Here is a 22511-nt window from a genome sequence, read left to right on the forward strand (position 1 = left end):
CCCGTGACCCACTTTGGGTCCCTGCTTTCTGCAGCTGCTCTGGGGACAGGACAGGACAGGAACCCCACTGTGCACCTGTAGGCGTGTCTGAGGCGTGAATGTGACAACGCAGAGCATGTGCCCCCCTGACCTAGGAGGCTGACAGCCAAGGAGTCTGACAAACCCGGGATTCGAGGGAGGCCCTCCTGATGGCGGGGCCCTGTGGGGGCTGTTGTTGAAGTACCGGGGGAGGAAGGCCTCCATTTCCTCCTTGGGGGGTTTTAACTCAGCTCTGGACCCTTGGAGTCCTCCTGCCTCCCCACCCCTCTTCCCCCTGCGTCCTGTAGGAAGGCTGGGACCCGGAGACCAGGGTTGGGGGTCTGGATGGAGAGGAGCGTGGGGGGTGGGCTGGGCCTGCACTCACACTTCCATCTGTTGGGTTGATGGTCTCATAGGTCTTGGCACCCTCGGCGTCCACAAATGCGCCCCCAATGAAGAGCTGGTGTGGCATTCGGAGGGTCAGCTTGTTCACTGCCTTTTCCACCTGGGGAGGAAGGGCCGCAGGCCTGAGCTGCAGTGTGGAGGCCCTGCAGACAGGCGGCAGTGATGGGCTCGTGCCCACCAGAGACACAGGAGCCCCTCGCCCCCGACATGCACAGCCAAGGGCCCTGCTTCCCAGGGAGTGACTGTGTGGGCAGAGCTTCAGGATAAGAAGAGGTAACGGGCACAGACGCTGCGGCCCGACTGCCCAGCGGGAGCTGCAGCCCTGCCACTCACCACCCGCTGACCTGAGACCCCCACGCGGGGAGCACCAGTGGGTGGACTGGGCTGCGGCCACCAGGCACGACACAGCCACTCACCTCCTTCCGGGCCTTCCACTCCACGCGAATGTGGAGCCCTTCTGCTTCAGCGGTCATTCGCCCAGTATCCCAAGGCCCACCTGGGGTCCACCCTGGTCTCCTGCACTGTCTTCATCAGCTTTTGTTCCAAACTGCCATCCAAACAAACTACCACAAAGCTACTTCCCGTGGGAGCTGGTAGCTACCAAGACGCCTTAGGGATGACTTTTCAAGAGTTTCTTTTAAAAACGGATTTGAGTGGCTTCCTCATGCTTCATGTGAACAAGCTAAAAGCTCAGGATCATCTGTTTCCCTTACTGGGAAACACTCCCAGCTCCTCTCTCTCCCCCCACTGACCTCCCCCCCTCTTTTGTTTCACCCAAAGGACTTTAATGCAGGTGACTGCACAGGTGAAGCCACGAGTCGACGCAGAGCTTGACAAGAACAGGAAGCACTGCCACGGCTGACAGGGACAAAGAGGGCAGTGGTGGGCCAGACCCGGGGCCAGGGCCACTGGGGTGCAGGACGAGCTGCAGAGCTGGAAGCACAGGGGAGACACGGCCCCAGGAGCAAAGCCCGCAGAGGAGGGCAGGGGAGGCGCACACTGTAACAGTCTCTCCTCATGTCCTGCCTCCCGTCTCAGGACGGCGTCCCCGGTGCACTGAACCCTGGACACCAGCTTCCTCTGATGAGTTCACCCTCCTGCCTGGCCTCTTCAGGCTACCCCATTACTGAGGGGAATTGGCTCACTGAGGGTGGGCTCTGGGGTCCAGGCGTCCCCCGTGTCACTGTGGATCTGCAGATGTGGGATCGGGGGGCTGCAGGCCACGCCCGCGGGGAGGAGGCCAGGACTCACGTAGTCGATGACACATTCGCCCTCCTTGTCGTCCCCCCGCAGCTTCCGCACCAGCAGCTGGATGAAGTCCCCGAAGGTGGTCGCCATGTACACGTCTTCGTTTTCCAGCTCCAGGCCATCACACAGGTCCTTCACTTCCTCAACCAGCCTGGGGGAGAAGGTGGGAAGGGGGCGTGAGCAGGTCTGGCAGGCCCGAAGCACAGGGGTCATCGAGAACCAGGTTAAGGCTCTGCTTTCAAGCTGACTCCACCGTCTACTACTGTGTGACCCTGGACAAGTAACCAGCTACTCTGAGCCTTTGTTTCTCTGCCCGTAAAACTGGAATAATCATGGCTCCTCGACTAACTTCCGATGAGTAAATGAGACAATGATATTTAATAGAAGATAATAATATTTAATAGAAGATTAAATATTAGTAGAATTATATTTAATAATAATAATAATATTTAATGGAAGATTAATAATAATCATTGAAAGACACTGTGAAAAGAGTGAAAAGACAAGCCGCAGATTGAGAGAAAATAGTTCCAAATCACACATCTGATAAAACACTTGTTTTCAGAATATAGAAATAACTCTGAAACTCAATACTAAGGGAAAAGTCCAAGTGAAAACGGACAAGAGATGAACAGATGCTTCCGCGAAGGAGAAGGGATGGAAAACGAGCATGTGACAGGACGCTCCGTCGCCCGGTCGGGGAATGGCTCTGTGGATTTAGATTTAGAGCCTGGCTGCACCAGCTGCTGCGGGACACTCCTACACGCCGCAGGGACTGTAAGATAGTGCTCTGGAAACCACTTTGGAAAGCGGTTTGGCAGTTTCCTAAAAATCAAACATGAACTTCCCAACACCCTTAGGTGTTCACCCAAGAGAAATAAACACCTACGTCTGGACCCCAAAAAATGGTGAGCTCCAAAAACCCAGCCCTCTACCTGAACAGCTGCTGAACTGCCAAGACCTGTCCAGACCAGATGCTCCGGAGCTCGAGAGTCTGGTGGAGTGCGTGCAGCTCCCGGGGGGGGGGGGGCATGGTGAAGAGACAGGTGTCTGGTGGCAATGTCCAGCCTTTCCGTCTCCGAGCAGGAGGCAGTGGCGGCAGCTTGCGGGAGCTGGGGTGGCTGTCAGGACTTGTCTGAGCCCCAGGACCCCGCTTTTCACCCCCCAGGAGCCGCGGAAGGGCTGGCCGCCATCCTTCCGACCCGACAGGCTGAAGCATCTTCTGTAGTATGTTCCCCCCTTTGGGATCCAGACGCTTACGAAAATCCTGGCTAGGCCACCGGCTGGCCACAGACGTGACAGAAGGGGAACGCCAATGACTGCACATGACAAGGAATGCACACTGGGCGAAGAAAAGTTTGGAGAAGTCACGGTTGGATGGCTCCAACCCTCAACAAGCAAGACTTAGCAGCCTCCAAGGAGTGAGAGGGTCGACTCTCAGCACTGCCACAACGAACACTCAAAATGTCCAGTTTTGAGCAAAAAAAATTGCAAAATGTACAAAGAAACAGGCCTATTTACAGGAAAAAGGAATTTGAAAGAAGTCATCCCTGAGGAAGACCAGGTACCGGGATTACGAGGCCAAGACGTTAGAGCAACTGTCCTGAAGGAAACCACGGACGCGGAAGGAGAGGAGACCAGCAAGATGACTTACGAAAAACAGAGAGTATCAACAAAGAGAGAAACTATGCTAGCAAAGCAAACAGCTGCTCAGGCCGACAACGGAGCCTGCGCAGTGAGGAGCCCCGCGGACTCAGGAGCGGGTCTGAGCCAGCAGAGGAGACGGCAGGAACGCGACACCATCCAGCACCAGGGTCAGAGGAGAGTGGCCAGCGGGACCTCACAGCCACACCAGCAGGCACTGCAGCAGGTCCAGGGAGCGGGGCAGAACGGGGCAGGAAAAATACTTGAAGAAAAAATGCCCCAGCGTTTCCAAATCTGAGGAAACACATGGGTGGATATACACATTTAAGAAGCTGAATGAGCTCCAAGCAGAATAAACTCAAAGAGGATCACACCAAGACACGTTACAGCCAGCCTGACGCATCCCAGGGACAAAGGAGTCTGGAAGGCAGCAAGAGAGACCAGCAAATGCAAAGGATCTGCAATAGGTCAAAGGCCGGGTTTCCTTAAAAACCATGGAAGCCTGAAGGCAGTGGGATAATGTATTTAAAGTCCTGAAAGCAAAAAATGTCAACCAAGAATTCTGTGTGCGCAGAACTACCTTTCAGGAATGAAGGAGAAAATAAGACATTTTCAGACAAACAAAAGCAAAGGGAGTTCATCGCCAGTACGCTTGCCCTAAAGGGCGTCCTTCAGGCTGAGACGAAAGGACAGCGGACAGTGGCTCAAAGCCTCAAGGACAAAGTAAGGGACACTGGTAAAGGCAAGAACGCAGGCAAACAGGAAAGTCAGTGTCACGGGACTTCTGCTTCTCCCTTTTCCTATGTTACTTAACACGCAAATGCATAAAGCGGTCATTTGAAACCTGTATCAACGGGAATTCAATACAAAGATGTCACCTGTGACAGTAACAACAACAAGGGGGCGGATGCAGATGGAAGGGTTAGAGTGTCTGCACAGGACCGAAACCAAGTCGACGTTATTTACGCTACAGCGTGGTGAGTTAAAGACGTCTATCGTCACCTCCAGGGTAATTAAGAAGTGGCTACAGAAGAGACAGCAAGCAAAGCGGTACGCTGCCAAGAAGGGGCAGTAATAGAGGAGCTGAGGAACAGACACACGTAAAAGACATACAGAAAACAAACAGACAACAGCAGAGGCAGGTCCTTCAGCAGGCATCTGGCTGAACGGAGACGGACTGAACTCTCCTGTCAAAACAGACTGCAGCACCGGATAGAAGGCAGTACTCACCCGCGTGCTGCAGGAAACTCACTGCAGGTGGAAGCACACAGTCTGCCAGTGAAAGGACAGTCGCCCAGAGAGCCGGGGAGCCACACTCATGCTCGACAAATCAGGCCTTAAGTCAAAAACGGCCACGAGAAATGGAGGACGCTGCCTAGCGGCAAAAGGGCCACCTCCCCGGGGAGACGGAACAGCTCACGCTCGTGACCAGCAGCAGACCCCCTAAATACACGCCACAGACGCACAGAACCGACGGGAGAGGCAGCGTCACAGGGAAGTGGGGCATTTCAATGCCCACTGCCAATCACGCACGGAATACCCGAGTGGAAGGCTGGCAGGCAAACAGAGGACTTGGCTGTGGACAGAAGTATCAGACTATTCCACCCAGCAGCAGCGGAACACAGAGTCTTCCAAGGGCAGGTGACATGTTAGGTCACAAAACAGGGCTCAGCAAGTTCAAGGAGACCGAAACACCGCGCGACCTTTCTGCCCACAGTGGTAGGCACCAGGAATCAAAGCTGGAAGAAGACTGAACTCACAAAAATGTGCATACTAAAACAACACACCCCTGCACGACCAACGGGTCAAAGAAATCAAGGGGAATCAAAAAGCGCCTTGAGACAAACGAATATGGGAACATAACATAGCACAACGTACGGGAACAGCAAAAGCAGCCCCCAGAGGGAAGCGTTTGGTGACAAACGTCCACGTGGAGAAAAAGTCTCACGTTAAGCCACCTCGTTTCACACCTCAAGGAGCTAAAACAAGAAGGAAAAACTAAGGCCAGAGGCAGCAGAAGAAAGGAAGTGGCAACGATCAGGGTCGAAAGAGGCGAAGTAGAGACCAGGAGAAAGACACGGTGGAGAAGAGCAACGCAACTATGAGCGGGATTTTGAGAAGATAAAAAAATAGACAAATCTTTAGCCAGGCAAGAGGAAGCAGAAAAGTCAAACCAAACAAAGCAGATGAAGCAGGAGACGTCAGAACTGGCGCCACACTGGCGGAAAGGCCTCGCGGGTCTACGGTGAACAACTGCACATCAACGAGGCGGACGACCGAGAAGAGACGGGCGGAGTCCCAGGAACCTGCGCCTGCCAGGCTGAAGCGCGAGGAAGCACAAGCCCCACGGACCGACGTCGGGTGGGGGTGGCAGCGGGGAGCAAACACCTCCCGGCAGGCGGCCTCCCCGCCGGGTCCCACCAGCCACTCAGAACAGCCACTCAAAACGCTCTTCCGGAACCTGAGGTGGGGGACGCTCCCAAACTCCTTTTCCGCAGCCGGTGTCACCGGCACCTCAGCCAGATGATGACACTCCAAGCAGGAAAGCTACCAGCCAGCAGCCCTGGTGCTCGGAGGCGCAAAGCCCTCCCTCCCTCTGCAGACCAGAGCCTGCCGCTGGGAGAGGCCAGGTGGCCTCGTCTGCGGTGGGGGGCTGTCCACAGCTGGGGGGGGGGCGCTGGCTGGGGAGGGGCAGAAGGCCCCCGGGGTGGGGGGCGGCGTCCACACCGTGAGCAAGGCACAGCTCGTGCGAGGCACGTCGCCCGTCACATGATGTGCATGTTACACGTGTGCTGTAGCACGCACGGGTTACACGCGTCGGATCCAAGCCCACCAAACTGCTCTCTTAAGACCCGTGCGTTTCTCTGCACATAAAGTTATACCTCAAGTTTAAAAAGACTCGCAGTCGTGACTCCCTGCCCGCCCCTGCCCAGGCTGAGGGGCCCCTTGCGGTTAGACCACCTGCCTGGGCCGCCCTGCCGGCTTCCTCCCCCACCCACCTTGGCTTTCACGGGCGTTGGGCTGGTGGCCGTTTAAAACAGCCACACATTCTCTGGTCCTCCTCCCGGGACAGGCGGATCTCAGCCCCAGCCTTGCCCGTGACACTGGGCGGGCCGGTGACACTGAGACCACAGGACCATGGGCCACAGCCGCTTGCTTGCTGGCCTCACACTTGCAGGGCTGTGAGCTGCCACCTAGACGTCCAAGGTGCAGAGCAGCCACCCTGGGGCTGTGACACACGCACTGAGAAGCCAGCTCCGGGCTGGGGGGTGGGGACGGACACCCCTGCCCAGCAGTCCCAGCTCCTGCCACCCACTCGAGGAGGCCCTGAGGTCAGCACATGCGAGTCATTTCTGGGTCCCTGACCCACATGATCCAAGAAAATAACAAACAGTTCTGGGGTGGTTTCTGACCCAGAGACACCTGGGACGGGACCCACTCCTGGTCTCACCTCACAACGTCCACCGACGCGGCCCCCGACTTGAAGAAATCAGTGGAATCTTCCACCTCCAGGATGCTTGGGAGAATGCGTTTCCAGGCACCCTGGAAAGCACGTGTGGTGAGAACATGGCTCCTGGGGGGCGGGGGCGGGAGGGAGCAGCTCCGGGGAGCGTGCCCACCACCCGGCGCCAGGCTGGCTTTGTCCACTCCACAGGCCGGACATGCTGGGGTGACCGCCTCCCTGAGGAAGCAGGAGCCCAGCTGCCCTCCTGCCCACCTCACCCGCCCACTTCTCCTGCCCACCTCACCCTTATGCCAGCCCCTCGGGGGCCCCACACCAGTGCAGGGGTGGCGGGAGGGCCGGACGTGCTGGGGTGCAGGGCCAGCTGCTCTCAAGCCCCCTCTTGCTGGCCCCATTGGGTGCGTCATCTGGTTTGGGGGGTCCCCAGCGGGACACTGGTGTGTGGCTGCCGTCACATGGCAGACAGCACAGCAGGGATGGTTTGTGAATGCACAAGCCCTTGGGTAGGCACCTGACGGGACACCCACTCTCTGGGCAGCTCCCGGCCGAGCCTCTCAGGACAGGAGGCGGGAGGGCCCCGACTCTGGCTGGGCTGCAGGCTGCGGCTGGTCACTGCCCTGAATGGAGGGTGGACAAGGCCCAACCAGAAACAGCCCCAGGGACCCCCAGTCAGACCTCTCCCGGCCTCTCTCGGGAAGCTGCCCTGGATTTGCTGCTCCCACCTCCCTGTCACCGGCCACCCCTGCCCCCAGTGACCGCCTTCTCTCTGGGCCTGTGCTCAGGCCCTCACCCACTGGTGACGTGCTACCTGGAACCCCCAGCTCATGCTAACATCCTGGGCATCCCTCAGGGCCGACTGCCATGTCCCCTCCTCCCCAAACCTGCACTGACGCTCTGCTGACAGGCTGCCCTCCTAAGCCTTGTTCGGCCTGGGGCCACCGGTCGCCGCTGGCGTGTGGGCACACTGCGCACAGTCCATCTAGGAGGGGTGGAAACTGAGAGGCCACCCAGCCTCGTCTAGATCCCAGCTCGGGCCAACAAGCCAGCAGGTGCAGGCGGCCTCCTGTGCCTCAGTTTCCTCATCTGGGCAAAGGGCTGGCGGCAGCCTTGGGAGGCTCCCCGCGTGAGACAGGCAGAGCGCGTGGGTGCAGCAGCTCCTGGCACCGCAGAACCCCTCACGGCCCCTGCTCCATGTTTGGAACTCAGTTCAGAGTAACCCCGACACTCTGGGAGCATCTGCTTTTCCTGTGACCGCTAGGCTCCCTGTCAACATTTACTGAGGCCCTAGCAAGTGCCGCCAAGCTGTCATTTTCAGACGTGTCCCTCCCTCTGCCACCCAGCGTCCTCCGCAAACACACAGCCGCATCCACCCCGAGGGCCGCTCGGCTGTAAGAAGTCTGTCCAGCCGCCCTGAAACCCCAGGCCGGCACGGGCCCAGGGCCAGAGCAATTGCTCCAAGAACAGTTTTTGAATAAATAGGCTGGTTTTTTTTCCAACAGACATTCAGAACGTTCAGCCTTCACCTTGGAAGTGCTCGGTGTCCTGGGCTCCTCCCGCACCTTGCTGGCAGCCCTGCCCTGCTCGTGTCTTCCGCACCTTCACCACCACCGCCGCCACCATCGCGGCTCCCCGACGCTTGGGCCTCGGCATTTTCTGTGCCTTCTGTCTCCAAGGACGTTATCTCTCTCTACTCAGGTCTTGGCTCAGACCAATCCCCGGCCCCTCCTGTAGTTGGCCCCTCACTCCCGACACTGCCTCCCAGCACGCCTCCTGTCTGAAGATACTTCATTCACGCGCTTGGTTGCTCACTGGCCCTCGTCCCCATGAGGGGCACGCAGGACAGCAGGGACAGTGCCCCTGTCACACCCCTCGTGTCTGCGTGCACATCTTAGAGAAGCAACACACGGCTGGATGGCTGAGAGGCTGGAAACCCACCCGATGCCCTCTGGGTAATCCGGCTGCAAGTCGTCCAAACCACGGCTTCCGGGGGAGTGGGGCGGGGAGGGCGGGGAGGGGCGGGAGCAGCTCTGGGCAGGCCGCTGCCTGGCCTCCAGGTGGGGGAGGCTGAGCCTCAGACGGGGGTGTGCTGTCCTGAGGCACACGGGCAAGCGGGCCTAGAGTCCAGATCGACCAACTGTGGCACCTGAGCAGGGGACCATGCAGGTTCTCCCACTGGGGAAGCCTTTCCAGAAAGTTCCAGGGCGCCCGACTCCCTCGGCTGTTCCAGGGGCTCCTGTTCCATCGGCCCGCTGATGACAGCAAGTCCCCAGAAGAGGCAGGCCCAGCTGGTCAAACCCCAGTGGCAGGGGAAGGAGGGGCCGGTGACACCAGGAAGCCCCAACACAGGACAGAACCGACAGTGTGCCTGGGGTCGGCACATCTACCCCCCAGAGGGTGTGCACAGCCTGACCCCAGGGAGTGCAGTTTGCAAACATGCGTGCAGCGCACCACCTGCCCAACCCGACGGGAGCCTGCAGGGGCCTCACCCGCACGGCCTCCGCGGTGACCAGCTCCTCCTCCGTCAGCTCCAGGGCGCTGCTGTCTGCCCCCTTGAAGAAGTGTGAGGCTGGGATCATCCTGCCGTCCTCCAGCTGGACGTTCTTCACCAGCAGCTGTAAAGGAAGGCTGTCGCAGCACCTGCGCTGCCTCGTGGGGGCCCCGCTCAGCCCGGTCCCCACCCGGAGCCCTGGGGAGTGAAGAGGAGACGCAACCAGGCGGACGGGCCGCCGCTCTCGGGGTGCATCTAACTCACGCCCCCTGTCGGCCACCCCACCACACACTCACTTCTCAAAAGCGCAGCGGTTTTATTATTTATGTAAAGCTGATGCCTGCTCACTAGACAGAAGTATTTCAAGTGCTGTTTTGAAAATCAATGCAGAAAACAATGAACTGTCCAACAACCCAGCGTCTAAAACCCCCTGAACACCGGTGCAGGTCAGACGCCCCTCTGGGCGCAGAGGTGGGCAGGGGAGCGGGGGAGCTCAAGGTAGAGGACGTGTCTGTCGGATCAGACTGGTCTGCGAGAACCGTACACCTGTACACGCCCGAAGGAATGGAAGCCCCGCCCCTGGCTGCCTTGTAAAGAGGACCTGGAGCTAAAGCCCAGCCAGGCCTACAGGGGAGTTCCTGGAAGGTGCCTCAACCTCAGGTCTCTGCCAGGGCTTCCTCTTGCGCTTTGCTGTCCCTGTGCATACCGGGGCGGAGATGGTCCCAGCCCCTCCTGGCCAGAGACTTCACCTTCCAGCTGCTGCAAGCCTGGGCTAGTGGTCCGCACCTGCCCTCTCCTCCCTGACTGCGGCTGGCGGAAGCACCACCACGCAGAGAGGCCCAGGAGCCACGCCTCGCTGCCCAGCGTGAGGACGCGGGAGCAGGGCCAGTGCACCGCGGAGCCTGCCCTGGGACCAGATCGAGGCCGCGCTGCTCCACACCCTTGTCTTGGCTCAGTCTCCCTGTGCCGCAGCCTGCCCCCCTCGACAGCTCACACGCACAACTCCCGTCGCAGACGCTGCTCCCAGAGCCTGACCCAACTGCACCAGCGACCGGGAATCGAAACCTGAAATACCTGGTCACCTCCTTGGGGAGGCCCGCCGACGCAGAGCGCGGCGGGGTGGGCACCCAGTGTGAGCTCGCACCGTCTTTGCAGGGCTGCTCCACGTCCCTCTGGCCTGCGCACACCAACGCCGCCCAGGGCTCGACATCCACAATGAAGCTCCCCAAAGTACTCGAAGACCCCTGCCTGGCCCTTCTTCCCTGCCCCCAGTACCCTCAGGTCCAGACCTGCCCGACCACTGCACGCAGCGAGCAGCAGCGGTAGCGTCGCGGCCAGCGGTGGGGCTCAGAGCCCTGGGGCGACAGCCTGAATTCCAGCTCTGCCACGGACCAGCCCGCGTGATGCTGGACAGGTTATTCAAATCATTTTGCTTCAGTTTTCTGCTCAGTAATGTGGGCGTAATATTAATACACATCTCATATGGCTGTTGGGAAAACTAAATTTAATGCCTCAAATTGTTTTAAAACAGTGCCTGGTGCGCAGGCACTCCATAAATCGTCGCAGCTATCTGAGTTGCAGCTGGCTAATGTGAATCACAGCACGTTATACTTCTCTGGGGAGCGGGGAATGAGGTTTGTTTATTTATTTATTTAATGGAGGTGCTGGGGATTGAACCCAGGAGCTCATGCATGCTAAGCATGCACTCTACCACTGAGCTCTCCCCTCCCCACAGAGCATGTTATGTGCCCAGCATGGCTCCAGGGGTTTTTCACTACGGCTTCCTTGTTTGAAGAGAAGGAAACCAAGGCACAGGTCAAACACCTGGACCATCTGCTGGACTAAAACCAGATCCCGCGTTCACGGCTCCTGGGAGAGGGTCTCACCCTGACTCAGACACCCAGCTTGTGGGGGACACCTGGTCAGGCAGAGGAAGGGGCCGGCCTCCCAGGACAGGGAAGTAGGCCGTGCTCGGGGGCAAGGGTGGAGTCTCCCATCCTGAAGCCTGTGGTCCCCTTTGCCTGTTTTCTCCAGAACAGCCTGAGTAGGCCTGAGCTGACACTGCGACAGGGACCCACGGCAGCACCGTTACCATTCGGTCATCGTTCCCGAAGAGGATGAGTCCTGCTTTGGTGACTACCCCTGGCCGACGAGCTCCCGGGATGGGCAAATCTTCTCCCTCGGGCGCCAGGCCTGCAGTGTTCAGCGTGGAGTTGAAAAATGTCAGCTTCTGTTAAGGGCAGGAAAGCCAGAAGACGGAGGATGAGAGGCCCGGCTGTGCGGACCAGGCAGGGCTGTGTGGGGCTGGGGGCACGGGCCGGGGCCGGGGCCGGGGCCGCCACCTTGTGGGGCCTCAGGCACAGGCCAGACCTCGGGAGGCCCCGTGACTCCTCACACTGGCTTGGGGCTTGAACCCAGGGGGACAGACTGGCAGAAAGTCCACTCGGGCATCACTGAGTGAGACACTGCCCCGGGGAAGCCGCCAAGCCCCGGCCACTTTGCAAAGGGTCTGGTTGTGGTGAGGGCAGCAGCGGGACCTTGGACGGTCTGGGCAGTCAGTCTGTGAGCAGGGGTTTGGACACCCTGGGCTTTGTGGAGGAGAGGGCTGCCCTAGACGGGGGTGGCCGTAGGCCCTCTGCTCACGGTCCCACCAGCCCCGATGCCTCTTGAGAGTCCGTGAGCCCCAGGTCCCCTTCTCAGCATCTAACCTGCCCGCTGCCCCGGCCCGAGCATGCTGCCCCTTCCCCGGGATGAAGCTGGAGTTAGAGCTGGGCCTGGGGTCTCCGAGCGCTGCTAAAATCAAACACCAGTGGAGACCAGCCTTGAAAGCCCCCTGAGCAGACAAGGCCAGTTCAGTGACAGCAGAACTTGGTTTGGCCTATTTCACAAGACAAGCAGGACTAACTGGACGCCAGTCACTTCTCGCTCACGTCCCCGGAAACCGTAAGCAAACTTTAAACTGTTCCTCAAAATCGATACACAGTAGCCACCAGCTGACCTCTTGTCATGTAAGAAAATTCTGATGCTCTAGCCAGCCCCCACCTCCTCACCACTCAGCAGACCAGGAGCCTCACCTGGAGCCTGGCTCGAGGGCTCCTGGTTCCTGCACCGCCTCTCTGGTGTGCGCACGACACACTTCTGCTAAGTGCCACTTCAGTGACTCGTTAGTCTTACTTCTGCTATTTCCGAACTTTTGACAGAGCCCAGGGGTGAGACTCAAAGTATGTTACACTCAGCACAGCTCCACCCCCGAGCTGCTGCCGGGTCTGGAGGCCTGGAGGCCTGGAGCCATGCTGTGTGCGGGGCTGGGGGACCTGGGGCACCTGGGCAGGGTTGGGGTCTGAACAATGGCTGTTCACCATTTCGTTCAAACATATTTCACAGTTCTACAGCCGGGAGCTCGGCCCACCCGACCACGCAGGGACACACCTGCCCACCGGCCTCTGTCCAGGCGCCCGGCACCTTGTCGTTCCCACGGATCCAGTTATGAATGGCCTCTGCTGGCTGGTCCCAGTTGATCTGTGGGGCAGGATGTGTGTGCTCAGTGGTCACTCCCGGCTCCCTGAGCATCTGGGCAACACCTCTGGCCTCCCCTCAGGCCCTGAGGATCCCCTGACAATGGGTGGAGCCCTGGGGAAGGGCTGGGAAGTCTGGCTTCCTCTTGACTCTACTCTGAGTCCCGAGCTGGGCTGGGCTTCTCCCTGGAACCTGGCTGAGTGTGCTCGAGCCTCAGTCTTCCCCCGGGTGGTTTGGGGAAGACAACGCTCTGTTGTTAAGATGGCCAAGGTCCAATTCAAAGTGCAGGCTACCCCATGGGCCCCCGGCAGCTCCTCCTCCCCTTCCTCCCCTGCAGGGCTCACTAGGTCCCCATGCAGCGCCCCACCAGCCCCGAGCCCTCTGCTCCCCGACTGTGACAGCTCCGAGGAACTGGACTCACTCTTCGAGACTCCCAGCAGCACGGATTTTTCACACCCTCCCCCAACCCTTCCCCGGGGGGCCCTGCCTGCCTCTTCCTAAAGGGGAACCGGGAAGAACCCAAACTGACCCCGTTCCCCACCTGCCCAGGTGCCCCACGAGCCTGCTCACACCTCCCTAGGGGATGCTCTCATTTCAGGCCTTAAGCCACCACGACCTGGCCGGCCACCCAGTGAGCCCCAGCCCCGCCCACGCACAGGGCGGGGCGCCGCACTCACCCTGGCGGTCTCCTTCTTCTGAATCCCCTCATAGGTGGCTCCGTCCTCGGGCTGAGGGAGTCTGGGGGCTTTGCCCTCAGCAATCAGTCTCACGGCCTGAACCTGGGGAGACCAGCTTTGTTGGCGTCCCCGGCATTAGAACCCTGCCCTAACTCCCAGCCCCTGGGTTCACACTGTCTGGACCCAGCCCCACACTGAGCAGACCTGCCTGGCACCATGCCTGGCACCCAGCGGGCACTCAAGGAATATCTGCTGCAATGAACAGGAGGGGTCACCCCGAATCTAACTGCAATCTGAGCAATGAGTACGCAACCCCACCCTCCCCCAACACAAGGTCTCGGAAGGTTATACAAACTGAAGCCCCGTGCGGTGTTAACCCAAACGAGTCTCCACGTTTTTGTCTAAAAGCTCCCCGTCTCTTAGGGAGCATGGATCCTGAGCCCCATGATGGATGTGGAGGTCCCAAGCTAAGCAGGGGAGCGGTTTCTTGGTTACAGGAAAGAGGAAGGTTGCGAGCGAAGGAATCAGGAGAAAATGGAAAGACAGCAGAGGAACTCTGCCCCGCTGTGAGGGAGGAGGGGGTTGGGGGAGCCCCCAGAGATGCCAAGACTGAGAAACCTGGGAAGGTCAGAAACGCGCACGGCAGGACTGCCCGGGGGAACTTCTGTGGTGATGGCTGTGGACCCCTGTCCAGTTCAGAGGCTGCTGGGCCTATGCGGTTACTCGGGACTAAAATGCAGCCAGTGAGCTCGGTGGCCTCGATCTTCAGTTAAATCCACTTAAATTAGAGTAAGAGCACGTGTGACTAGAGGCTGCCTACTGGGGGTGCGGTCCTGAAGGATGCTTCTGTGGGGTGAGTCGCATCAAACCTCTCGCAGGCCTGCCTGCTCACTCCTTGGTGAGCAGGTGGACCCTGGCCGGCAGACGCCGGGCCCAGGGCTGGGGCCGGTGCGCATCTGGGCGGCAGTCACCGCTGTGCTAGGAGCCGCCCTGTCTGACACCTGTCCTGGCTGGCCTCCCCTGCTGGACCCCGGCGCCTCCAAACACACTGACCCCTAGGGGCCTGCACAACCTGCTCTGACATCAGTCTTCCAGGTCTGTCCCCTTCCCCCTGCCCCTCCCACAAGAACTCAGTCCAGTGACCACACCTGGGCAACCTGCTCCCCAGGCCACCTCCCCAACCACGCCCCCCTCACCTCGCCACCCCCTCCCCACGGAAGGAAGCACAGGACTGAGGCTGCCAGTCAGAGCACTCCACCTTCCTGGCCAGTGATTGGCTCCAAGTGGTCATCAAACTGGCCAATCAGAGTCTCCTCTGGTTTTCTATTCATAAATTCTAGAAGGAAGAGGGGTTCTCCCCCCTGGAATCAAGGGGTGTAAACCTCGAGCCACTCGTGACTCTTTCCTCCCATTTAAGGGCAGCCAACCTGAGGATGAAGCTACCAAACAGAGAAAAATAGAGTCAGGGTGAAGAAAGAGAGATGGAATCCCATGTCACAGCTTGGTGACATGCCTGCCTTCCGTCTTCTCTCTTAAATGAGCCCCAATGTCCGCTTCTGGCTGAAGCTTGTTGAGTTGGCTTCCGACAGTAGTAGGCAAGAGTCCTGCCTAATACAACACATTATGTCCTAACCCTGCCTCCCTGAGACCCTGAAATGAGCGCTCTCCCCCTCCACATGCTGGAATTGGGGAGCACATTCCTGTCCAGCTCGGGGGCAACAGGCTGACCAAAAGAGGGTGCCAGGCTGGGGGGGCCCCCGGGACACATGCCACACGGCCAGCCCCCAGCCCTCACCATCCCCTTGACGCCTTCGGGGAAGAGGAAGCGGTTGTAAAGGGTAGTCACGGTGTCGTCCGGGAGGATCTCGCACTCCTTCTGGAGCAAAAGGTCCCCAGTGTCCAGACCATCGTCCGCCCAGAAGATGGTAAACCCCCCTTTCTTGTCTCCATGAATGAGGGTCCTAGGGAGCAGAAGAGTGAAATGCTAAGTCTGGGAGGAAGGACCACGGAGAAGAGGCCCTGGGGGCTGCCCCTGTGGCCCACGACACCCTGGGACATGCCCCTTCCCTCCAGGGGAGGACCCACACCCGCTGCGGCAAGAGTGGGAATGAAGACGACACTTGCTGACGCCAGCTGTGTGCCAGGTGTTGTGCAAAAAGCCCTAACGCCTTGCGTGACTTTATCCTCCCAGCCAGTATCACAGGCATCGTCTGCCTTCCACGGACAAGGAGACTGAGGCCCGGAGAAGTGCAGAGACGTGAGTAGGGGTCAGGGAGCCTGGATCCCAGCCAGGCCAGTCTGACTGCAAACCTGCTGTCTGTTCCCAGCTGGGATGTCTCCCTGCCCTGACCGCCCCTCCGCGCTCTCTAGCCACCAGCCTCAACACCGCCCATTGTCCCAGACCCTCCTATTCAGGCAAGTCTTCACTGTGTCTCGATCTCTTTCCAAGTGGGGGGCTGCTGAGAGCTCTAGCAGTGTGTGGGAGCCCTTAACCCGCTCTGTCTGGGTGACCCCGTTCCAGGATGGGAACTCTTTGGGGTTCACCGTGGGACGCAGAGCGCACGGCGAAGCCTGACCCCAGCTCTTGCTGAGGATCGCGCTACAGTCCACCATGTGGATGCCGTCTGGCAGCATGGCTGAGCTCTGGGCTGACGGAGGGGACAACGGGGGCAGGTGGGCGTCGTGGCCCTGTCTCACCAGTGGATGGCCGAGGCCCCTCGGTGCCGGGGGAGCAGACTCGGGTGGTAGATGATGGAGCCGTGGCGGGGAGCCCCAATGATCTCCATGGGGATGAACTGGCTACAGAAGGGCAGGACGTTGAGCTCGGCACCCAGAGCTTGGTACTTCGCCACCACATCGGGCAGAACCTGGCCCTTGGCCCGCCAGCGGGGGAACTTGAACACGGGCACTCCATCCTTCTCCGCCTTCAGGCCTGCGGGACAGCGGGTGAGAGTCCAGCCCTGCCCCGCACCCACGCACACTCAGCGCCTCTGCCTCTCCAGCCCAGTGGCTCCTGCACCTCCTCTCCAGGCCTGTCCCTCCCAACATCCTTGCTGCCAGCGGGGCTCCCGGGCAGCAGAGGGGACAGGAAAGGCTTTGCCTGGACTGCCCGCTACTGACCGCCAAGACTTCTGAGTGCCTCCCTCCCCTAGACTGTCTGACCAGCCTCACTTCTTCACCCCAGCGGCAGCGGTGCATTCCCAGAGCAGCAGCTGAGTCCGTCTGGCATTTTCCCAACATCTGCAGAACGGTCCTCAGGACGGTACCCGCCCCCTACCCCGGCCCTGTGTCCCAGGTCCCACCTGCAGAGCCCCTCCCCGGCCCCAGCAGCAGCACACCCTGCTCGAAGGCCTGAATTGTGGTCCCCAGGCTTCCAAGGTTTTGAAGTTACAGCTTCTCCCCTCTGTCCCTGCCCCCACCTCCAACAGGTGGCAGCTGCCTCCTCCAGTCACCACCTGACTCCTCAGAGCTCTCCTCGGCCTGCCCTCTCCTGTAGCTGTGAACACTTCCCTGTACTGGGTCTCTGTTAACATACCTGCTGTGCTGCCCCCAAGGGACCTGAGCCACTCCCTGGCCCCTCTGCCTCCGCGCCCCGTGTTCAGGGTGTCGAGGGAGGTGGACTGATGTGAGCAGACTGGGCTGTGCTTGCAGAAGCGGTCCCCACCATGACCAGGGACATCTGCAGGACGTCTGAGGGCAGGTCAAGGAGCAGCCGCAGCCAGGCTCAGAGCTGGGGTCAGCAGTCACTTAGTGGCCAGGCTCAGTGGGTGGGGTCTAGAACAGCGGCCTGGCTGGCACTGGGGCGTGGCGGAGCCGAGCCGGTGGTCAGCCTGCACCGCTCCATCTGGAAGACTCTCTCTTCCTAATGAGCCGAGCCCTGGTGCCTGGCAGCCCACAAGGCCCCTTTCCTAGTCTGGCCCCACGTTCTGAATCCATCAGGCCTGAGAAGGACCCATGAGTGTCCCTGGAGGGTCTGTTTGTGGAGCCAAGGGCCCCTGCCTCCCGCCTTGTTGCTGAGCTTGCCAGCTCAGCAATGCTTCTCCCAGAGGAGGAGGGTCAGCATCACTGGGAATGCACTGGAAATGCAGATTATCAGGCCCCAGCCCTTCCCTGTAAGCAGAAACTCCCAGAGTAGGGGGTGGTGCGGGGGCCCAGCACTCTGCCTGACAGGCCCTCCCTGCGACGGGGGGCTGCAGCGCACACTCACATCTGAGGCTGTGGACCCGCAGGGACCTCCACCTGGCAGCCCTTCAGAGCCCAGGTGCGGGGGTTGGAGAAGCCTGGAGCGGCCACACTGCAGGGCCCTGGGAGCAGGCCCGGCTTCCCCACAGCCCTCTTCCGTGACACGGACCCCATCCCACCATTCACTTTGTTCCAGAAGGCCCAGCAGCCAGTCGGCCCCTGAGCAGGGTCAGGGTGGACCACGTACAGCTGCTTCCATCCAGGGAAGCCCACGACCTCAGCACAGGGCCCCACGGGCTCCGCTCCCACCACCGCCCACCGGGCACCCCCTCTCTGTGCTCCTGAGCCACCCGCTCACCCAGGGGGTCCGCCTTTCCGTCCTTGTCTGGCACGGTGAACACGCCCACGACCTCATGACCCTCCTCCCTCAGGTGAGAGTATACTTCCTGGCCGAACAGGCTCTGTCCGATCACTGCGATCTTCATGACAGCGGCGCTGGGTCAGGAATACCTGGGAAAGAAGGAGGCCTCGCGTCAGACGGGGCTCGCGGGCCTGGGCTGGGGTGGGGAGCTGCCCAGAGCCTCGCCCGCCAGCCCCGCCCCAGCCCCAGCCCACCTCCTGGCTCCCTGGACTGCCAGCCCCTGCAGGGGGATGGCCACGTCTCCTCTCCAGAGGGGGAGGTCCCCAGTGGTGGAACTTCAGACGCCACAGTGGTGAGTCGCCTGCGGTTGCAGACTTAGGGACTCCCTCCTGAAACCCCCTAAAATGGTGCTGAGTATCACGTGATACCCCTGGGTGTCACATCCTCTGAGCTGTATATAAGGGTATTTCTGTCACTAACCAGTGTATGTGACCTCGGTGAAGTCACACCAGCCTCAGCCTCCTCACCTGCTGAGAGAGATGACCCCAAATGGCTTTCAGCCTGCAGGCTGGGCTTCCTCGAGCAGCAGGAAGGGGCCTGGGCCCGAATGATGCCCAGAGGACAGCCCGAGGATGGAAGGTGGGGGCAAGGGGGACGGGGTGCCATTGGACAGCCAAGAAGGAAGGTATATGAGTGACACCCTCTGGACCTCGCAATTCTCCGAAGTTCGGCCATTCATTCTCCGTGCCCGTAGCACTAAAGCCTGTTATCCACTTGATGTATTTCTTTTAATTATCTATTTATAAAAATGTACATTTTTTGAAAATTTTGCTGAATTTTATTACATGCTTTGGACATACAGAAAAGCGCACAAGTCATAAGTATGTGCTCCAGTGAACTTCCACACACTGTGCACACCCCTGTTCTCAGCACTCAGACAGAGAGGCACTCCAGAGGCCCACCTGAATGACAGGGAGAGGGGCGAGTAGACTCTGCTTACAGAAACATCGTCACACCGTGCAGCGCTCTGTGGACTGTCCGGGCAGCTGAGCCCTGGTACTGCGCTGTGAGTGTGAATAAGAACATCCATCTACCCTTTCTGCTACGGATGGAAATGCCAGCTGGAGGCTGTCGCCCATGGGGCTGTGGTAAAGATCTGGGGCCAAGCTCCTACTGAACGTAGGTACACATTTCTTCTGGGTATGTACCTAGGAGTGGAATTCCCGGGTCGCAGGTGTGGAAATGCTCAGCCCTCACAGGCTCGGAGCTTCCAAAGTGGTGGTGCCAATTTCCACGTGCTCTGCCCTGCGGCCTCCTGCCCACCCACTTCACAGTCTTGCTAACATAAACCAGGGCTGCTCTCCGGGGCTCACTGGCCAGTCCCTGACCACCGACGGAGGTGACCACCTCTTCCGTGGCACAGCCACTTGGATACCTTTATGTGGGAACTGCCTCTTCAAGTCTTTCGTCTGTTTTTTCCACTGGGTGGTCTTTTCCTTGCTCATTTGCAGGAGGTTTTAGTTTGTTGGCTTTTGTTTTAAATAATCTAGACTACGAGTCCTTTGTCAGATGTAATTATGAAAAACGCCTCCCATTCTGTGACTGGCCTTCTCACTCTACGGTGTCTTTTAATGAAGACAGTTCTCATACTGTACTGAACAGTGCACTGTATCAAAGCCTCCTTTATGCTGAGTGGGTTTTGTATTCTCAGAAAGAAATCTTTGCCTGCTCCAGGTTCACAGAGATGTTCTTTTTGCCTTCTAAAACCTTTATGGTTTGACAAAGGAGCAAAGGTAATACAATGGAGCAAAGACAGTCTTTTCAACAAGTGGCGCCAGAACAACTGGACATCCACATACAAAAGATGACTCTAGACACAGACCTGCATCCTTCCCCAAATTAACTCAAAATCCATCGCAGACCTAAATGCAAAATGCAAATGTACAAAACTCTTAGAAGGCAACACAGGAGGAAACCTAGATGACCTGGAGTATGTGGCGACTTTTTAGATACAACACCAAAGGCACAATTCATGAAAGAAAAAAATAAGCTGGACATCACCAAGATTAAACGCTTCTGCAAAAGACATTGTCAAGTGGATGAGAATGATGGGGGGGGTGTGCGCACACACGTGTGTGTGGTGTGCATGTGGGGGGGGCATGAGTGTGTGCATGTGTGTGGGTGCATGTGTGTGTGCATGTGTATATGTGTGGTGTGCGTGTGCGTGGTGCATATATGTGTGCATTTGTATATGCGTGTGGTGCACTGTGTGTGCGTGCGCGCGTGCACATGTATGTGCACATGTGTGTGGTGTGTGTATATGTGTGCAAGTGTCCGCTGGCTGAATAAAGGCCTGAATGGATTCACACAAATGTTAGAAGTCACTGGGTAGAGGTTTGGGATCTGGAAGTCTTTTGATGACTGTAACTATCTTTTTCTAACTAGAATGTTGTTTTTTCTATATTGAGCGTCAATTTCTTGGAAAAATAAAAAGGGACAAAAGAGATCCTTTTGGAAGCAGGGAGGCAGGGTGGAGGAAGCCACCTGTAGAGCTGGTGGGACAGGAGCGCTAGGTGGGACGGTTCACCTTGTCCTTTGGTGCCAGGACGATCAGGTGCCAGGAGGGGAGGAACGGGAAGGGAGGAGATGCAGAGCCCCATGTGGGCCGAAGGCAGCCTCCCAGCCTCGGCCTCCTGCCTGAGATGGCACCCTCGGTGCCCTTGGCCCGAGGTTCATGGGGATGCTGTGGGGCTGAGGTGGCAGCTGGGGACTGTGAGGCTCCCTAGGCATCCTGTCTGGCCAGCAGTGCTAAGCATGGCAGCAGCTGGGACCCTCTGTTCCACGCCGTGGCTGTGGTCATGGGGCCCGTGGGGGAGGGCAGTTCTAGCAGGGGCAGAGGCTCCGCGGAGCTGGGCACCCAGCCACAAAAACACCTATGTCGGCTGCCCTCTACCGGGCCCAGGGCTGACTCCTCTCCCACAGTCAGCCGGACCCGCTGGGCACCTGCTGGTGGGCACACTTGCCCCGGAGTCCCCGGTAGGGCCATGCTCCAGCCGCAGTCTTTCCCACGGTTCTGGGCACAGGGGACAGGCCACGCTGCAGCTGCCCTGACCACCTGAGCCTCCAGGTGGCAATGGTTTCCTTCTCTGAGCCTCGATTTCCTCATCTCCAAAAGAGATGGCACAGGCTTTTCTCCTAATGTGATGGGGAGGATGATGCCAGTATGTTCCCTTTGCACAGGGCCTCCAGGGCCAGATGTAGCACGCAATCTCACGTCTTTTTGAAGCAACCTTAGCGGGTCAGGGACTGTGAGTTATTGCCCCTCCAAACTTCAGCCAAAGAAACTAAGATTCAGAGCGGAAGAAACTTGCCCTATTTCACGGAGAAGCGAGGGAGCGGGGAGAAAACACTGTCACCAGGTGCCAGAGCACAAGCCTCACCGCGCATCCAAGAACGCTAGATTCTGTCTCTGCGCACCTGGAGGGCAGTCCTGCCTCCCCTAGGCAGGTGGCAGGTGAGGGGCCTGGGCAGATGACTGGTGGACCTGGCTGTAAGGCACGACCCCCAAACCAGATGGTGGGGCCGGGCTGGGGCTCCGGGATCCCCGCTCCCCCAGCCCGGAAAGGGCCGCGGCAGGGGGCCTGGAGCTCTCCAATCACAAGAGGCCCTGGTGCCCGGCCCCGAGATTTGGCCAATCATGGGGCACCGTTCCCAGTTCCCAGAATGGGGTGAGGGACTTCGGAGGCAGGGGGACAGGCTGTCCGTCCGCCCGTCCTCCGCCCGTCCGCCACGGGCCATCGCATCACCTTTGACTTGTCCCTGTCCCCCTCCGAACCTCAGTTTTCTCTTCTGTGCGCAGGCTGGTAACGCCCCCCCGCCCCGCGGCGCAGGCTCCGGAAGGCGCCCCTCCCGGCCCCTGCCGGCCTGCGCTGCGCGATCTTCCGCGGTGTCGCCGGCCTGTGGCCCGAGGACCCCCGCCGGGCTGGAGCCTCGGCTGCCCCAAGGAGGACCCCCGACCGGGACCCCGGACGTAGGGTCCCCGCGGCGAGGCTCGGCCCTCAGGAGCTCCCGCGGGGAGCCCGGAGCCCGGAGCCGGGAGCCCCGCGGGCTGGGGCAGCCTCCTGCCCGGGGCGCAGGGCAGCGGGCACTCACCGCGCACGGGAAGAGGCGCAGGCGTCACGGCCGGAGCGGGCTTCTGGGTCCGGTCCGTAGGTCCGGGACGGCGCGGGCGGGGAGGTGGGGCCCGCCCCCGCCAGTCCCGCGCCGCTGCCGGAGGGGGGGGAGGGGAGGGGAGGGGACGGACGGAAAGTCACGCGGGGTCCGGGCGGGGAGGGCGCTCCGGGGCTACGGACCCTTCCAGAACTCACCGGGCTTTGAAAGGCCCCGTGCTGGTACCTGCAAGGCTGACCCGACAGGGCAAAGTCGCCCTGGACCGGGTGGTCTCGCTCACTGCTCAGCAACTGTCTGCGGGCTGTGCATCCTCTTTCTCCAGGGAACCCCACTCGTACT

The 22511-nt window shown here is 59.6% G+C and overlaps 1 protein-coding gene across 3 annotated transcripts in view; it reads right to left on the reverse strand.

The window, feature by feature from the left end:
- ALDH1L1 (aldehyde dehydrogenase 1 family member L1) overlaps positions 1 to 22224 on the reverse strand; it is a 45384-nt gene extending 23160 nt beyond the window's left edge. For all 3 annotated transcript variants that reach the window (XR_012060828.1, XM_072942024.1, XM_072942025.1), the window contains exons 1-11: positions 22155 to 22224; positions 18000 to 18151; positions 16157 to 16391; positions 15255 to 15420; positions 13460 to 13561; positions 12696 to 12785; positions 11359 to 11496; positions 9265 to 9390; positions 6767 to 6858; positions 1675 to 1822; positions 404 to 523 (exon numbers count right to left, since the gene is read on the reverse strand). Coding sequence is in view for 2 of the 3 variants with exons in the window: in XM_072942024.1 (XP_072798125.1) it covers positions 404 to 523; positions 1675 to 1822; positions 6767 to 6858; positions 9265 to 9390; positions 11359 to 11496; positions 12696 to 12785; positions 13460 to 13561; positions 15255 to 15420; positions 16157 to 16391; positions 18000 to 18126 (1344 nt within the window). In the remaining variant the exon portion in view is untranslated. The remainder of the gene's footprint in view (positions 1 to 403; positions 524 to 1674; positions 1823 to 6766; positions 6859 to 9264; positions 9391 to 11358; positions 11497 to 12695; positions 12786 to 13459; positions 13562 to 15254; positions 15421 to 16156; positions 16392 to 17999; positions 18152 to 22154) is intronic.
- Between the last annotated feature and the right edge of the window lie 287 nt (positions 22225 to 22511).

The sequence above is a fragment of the Vicugna pacos genome, chromosome 17, assembly GCF_048564905.1.
Source record: "Vicugna pacos chromosome 17, VicPac4, whole genome shotgun sequence".
In the NCBI taxonomy this organism is placed as follows: domain Eukaryota; kingdom Metazoa; phylum Chordata; class Mammalia; order Artiodactyla; family Camelidae; genus Vicugna; species Vicugna pacos.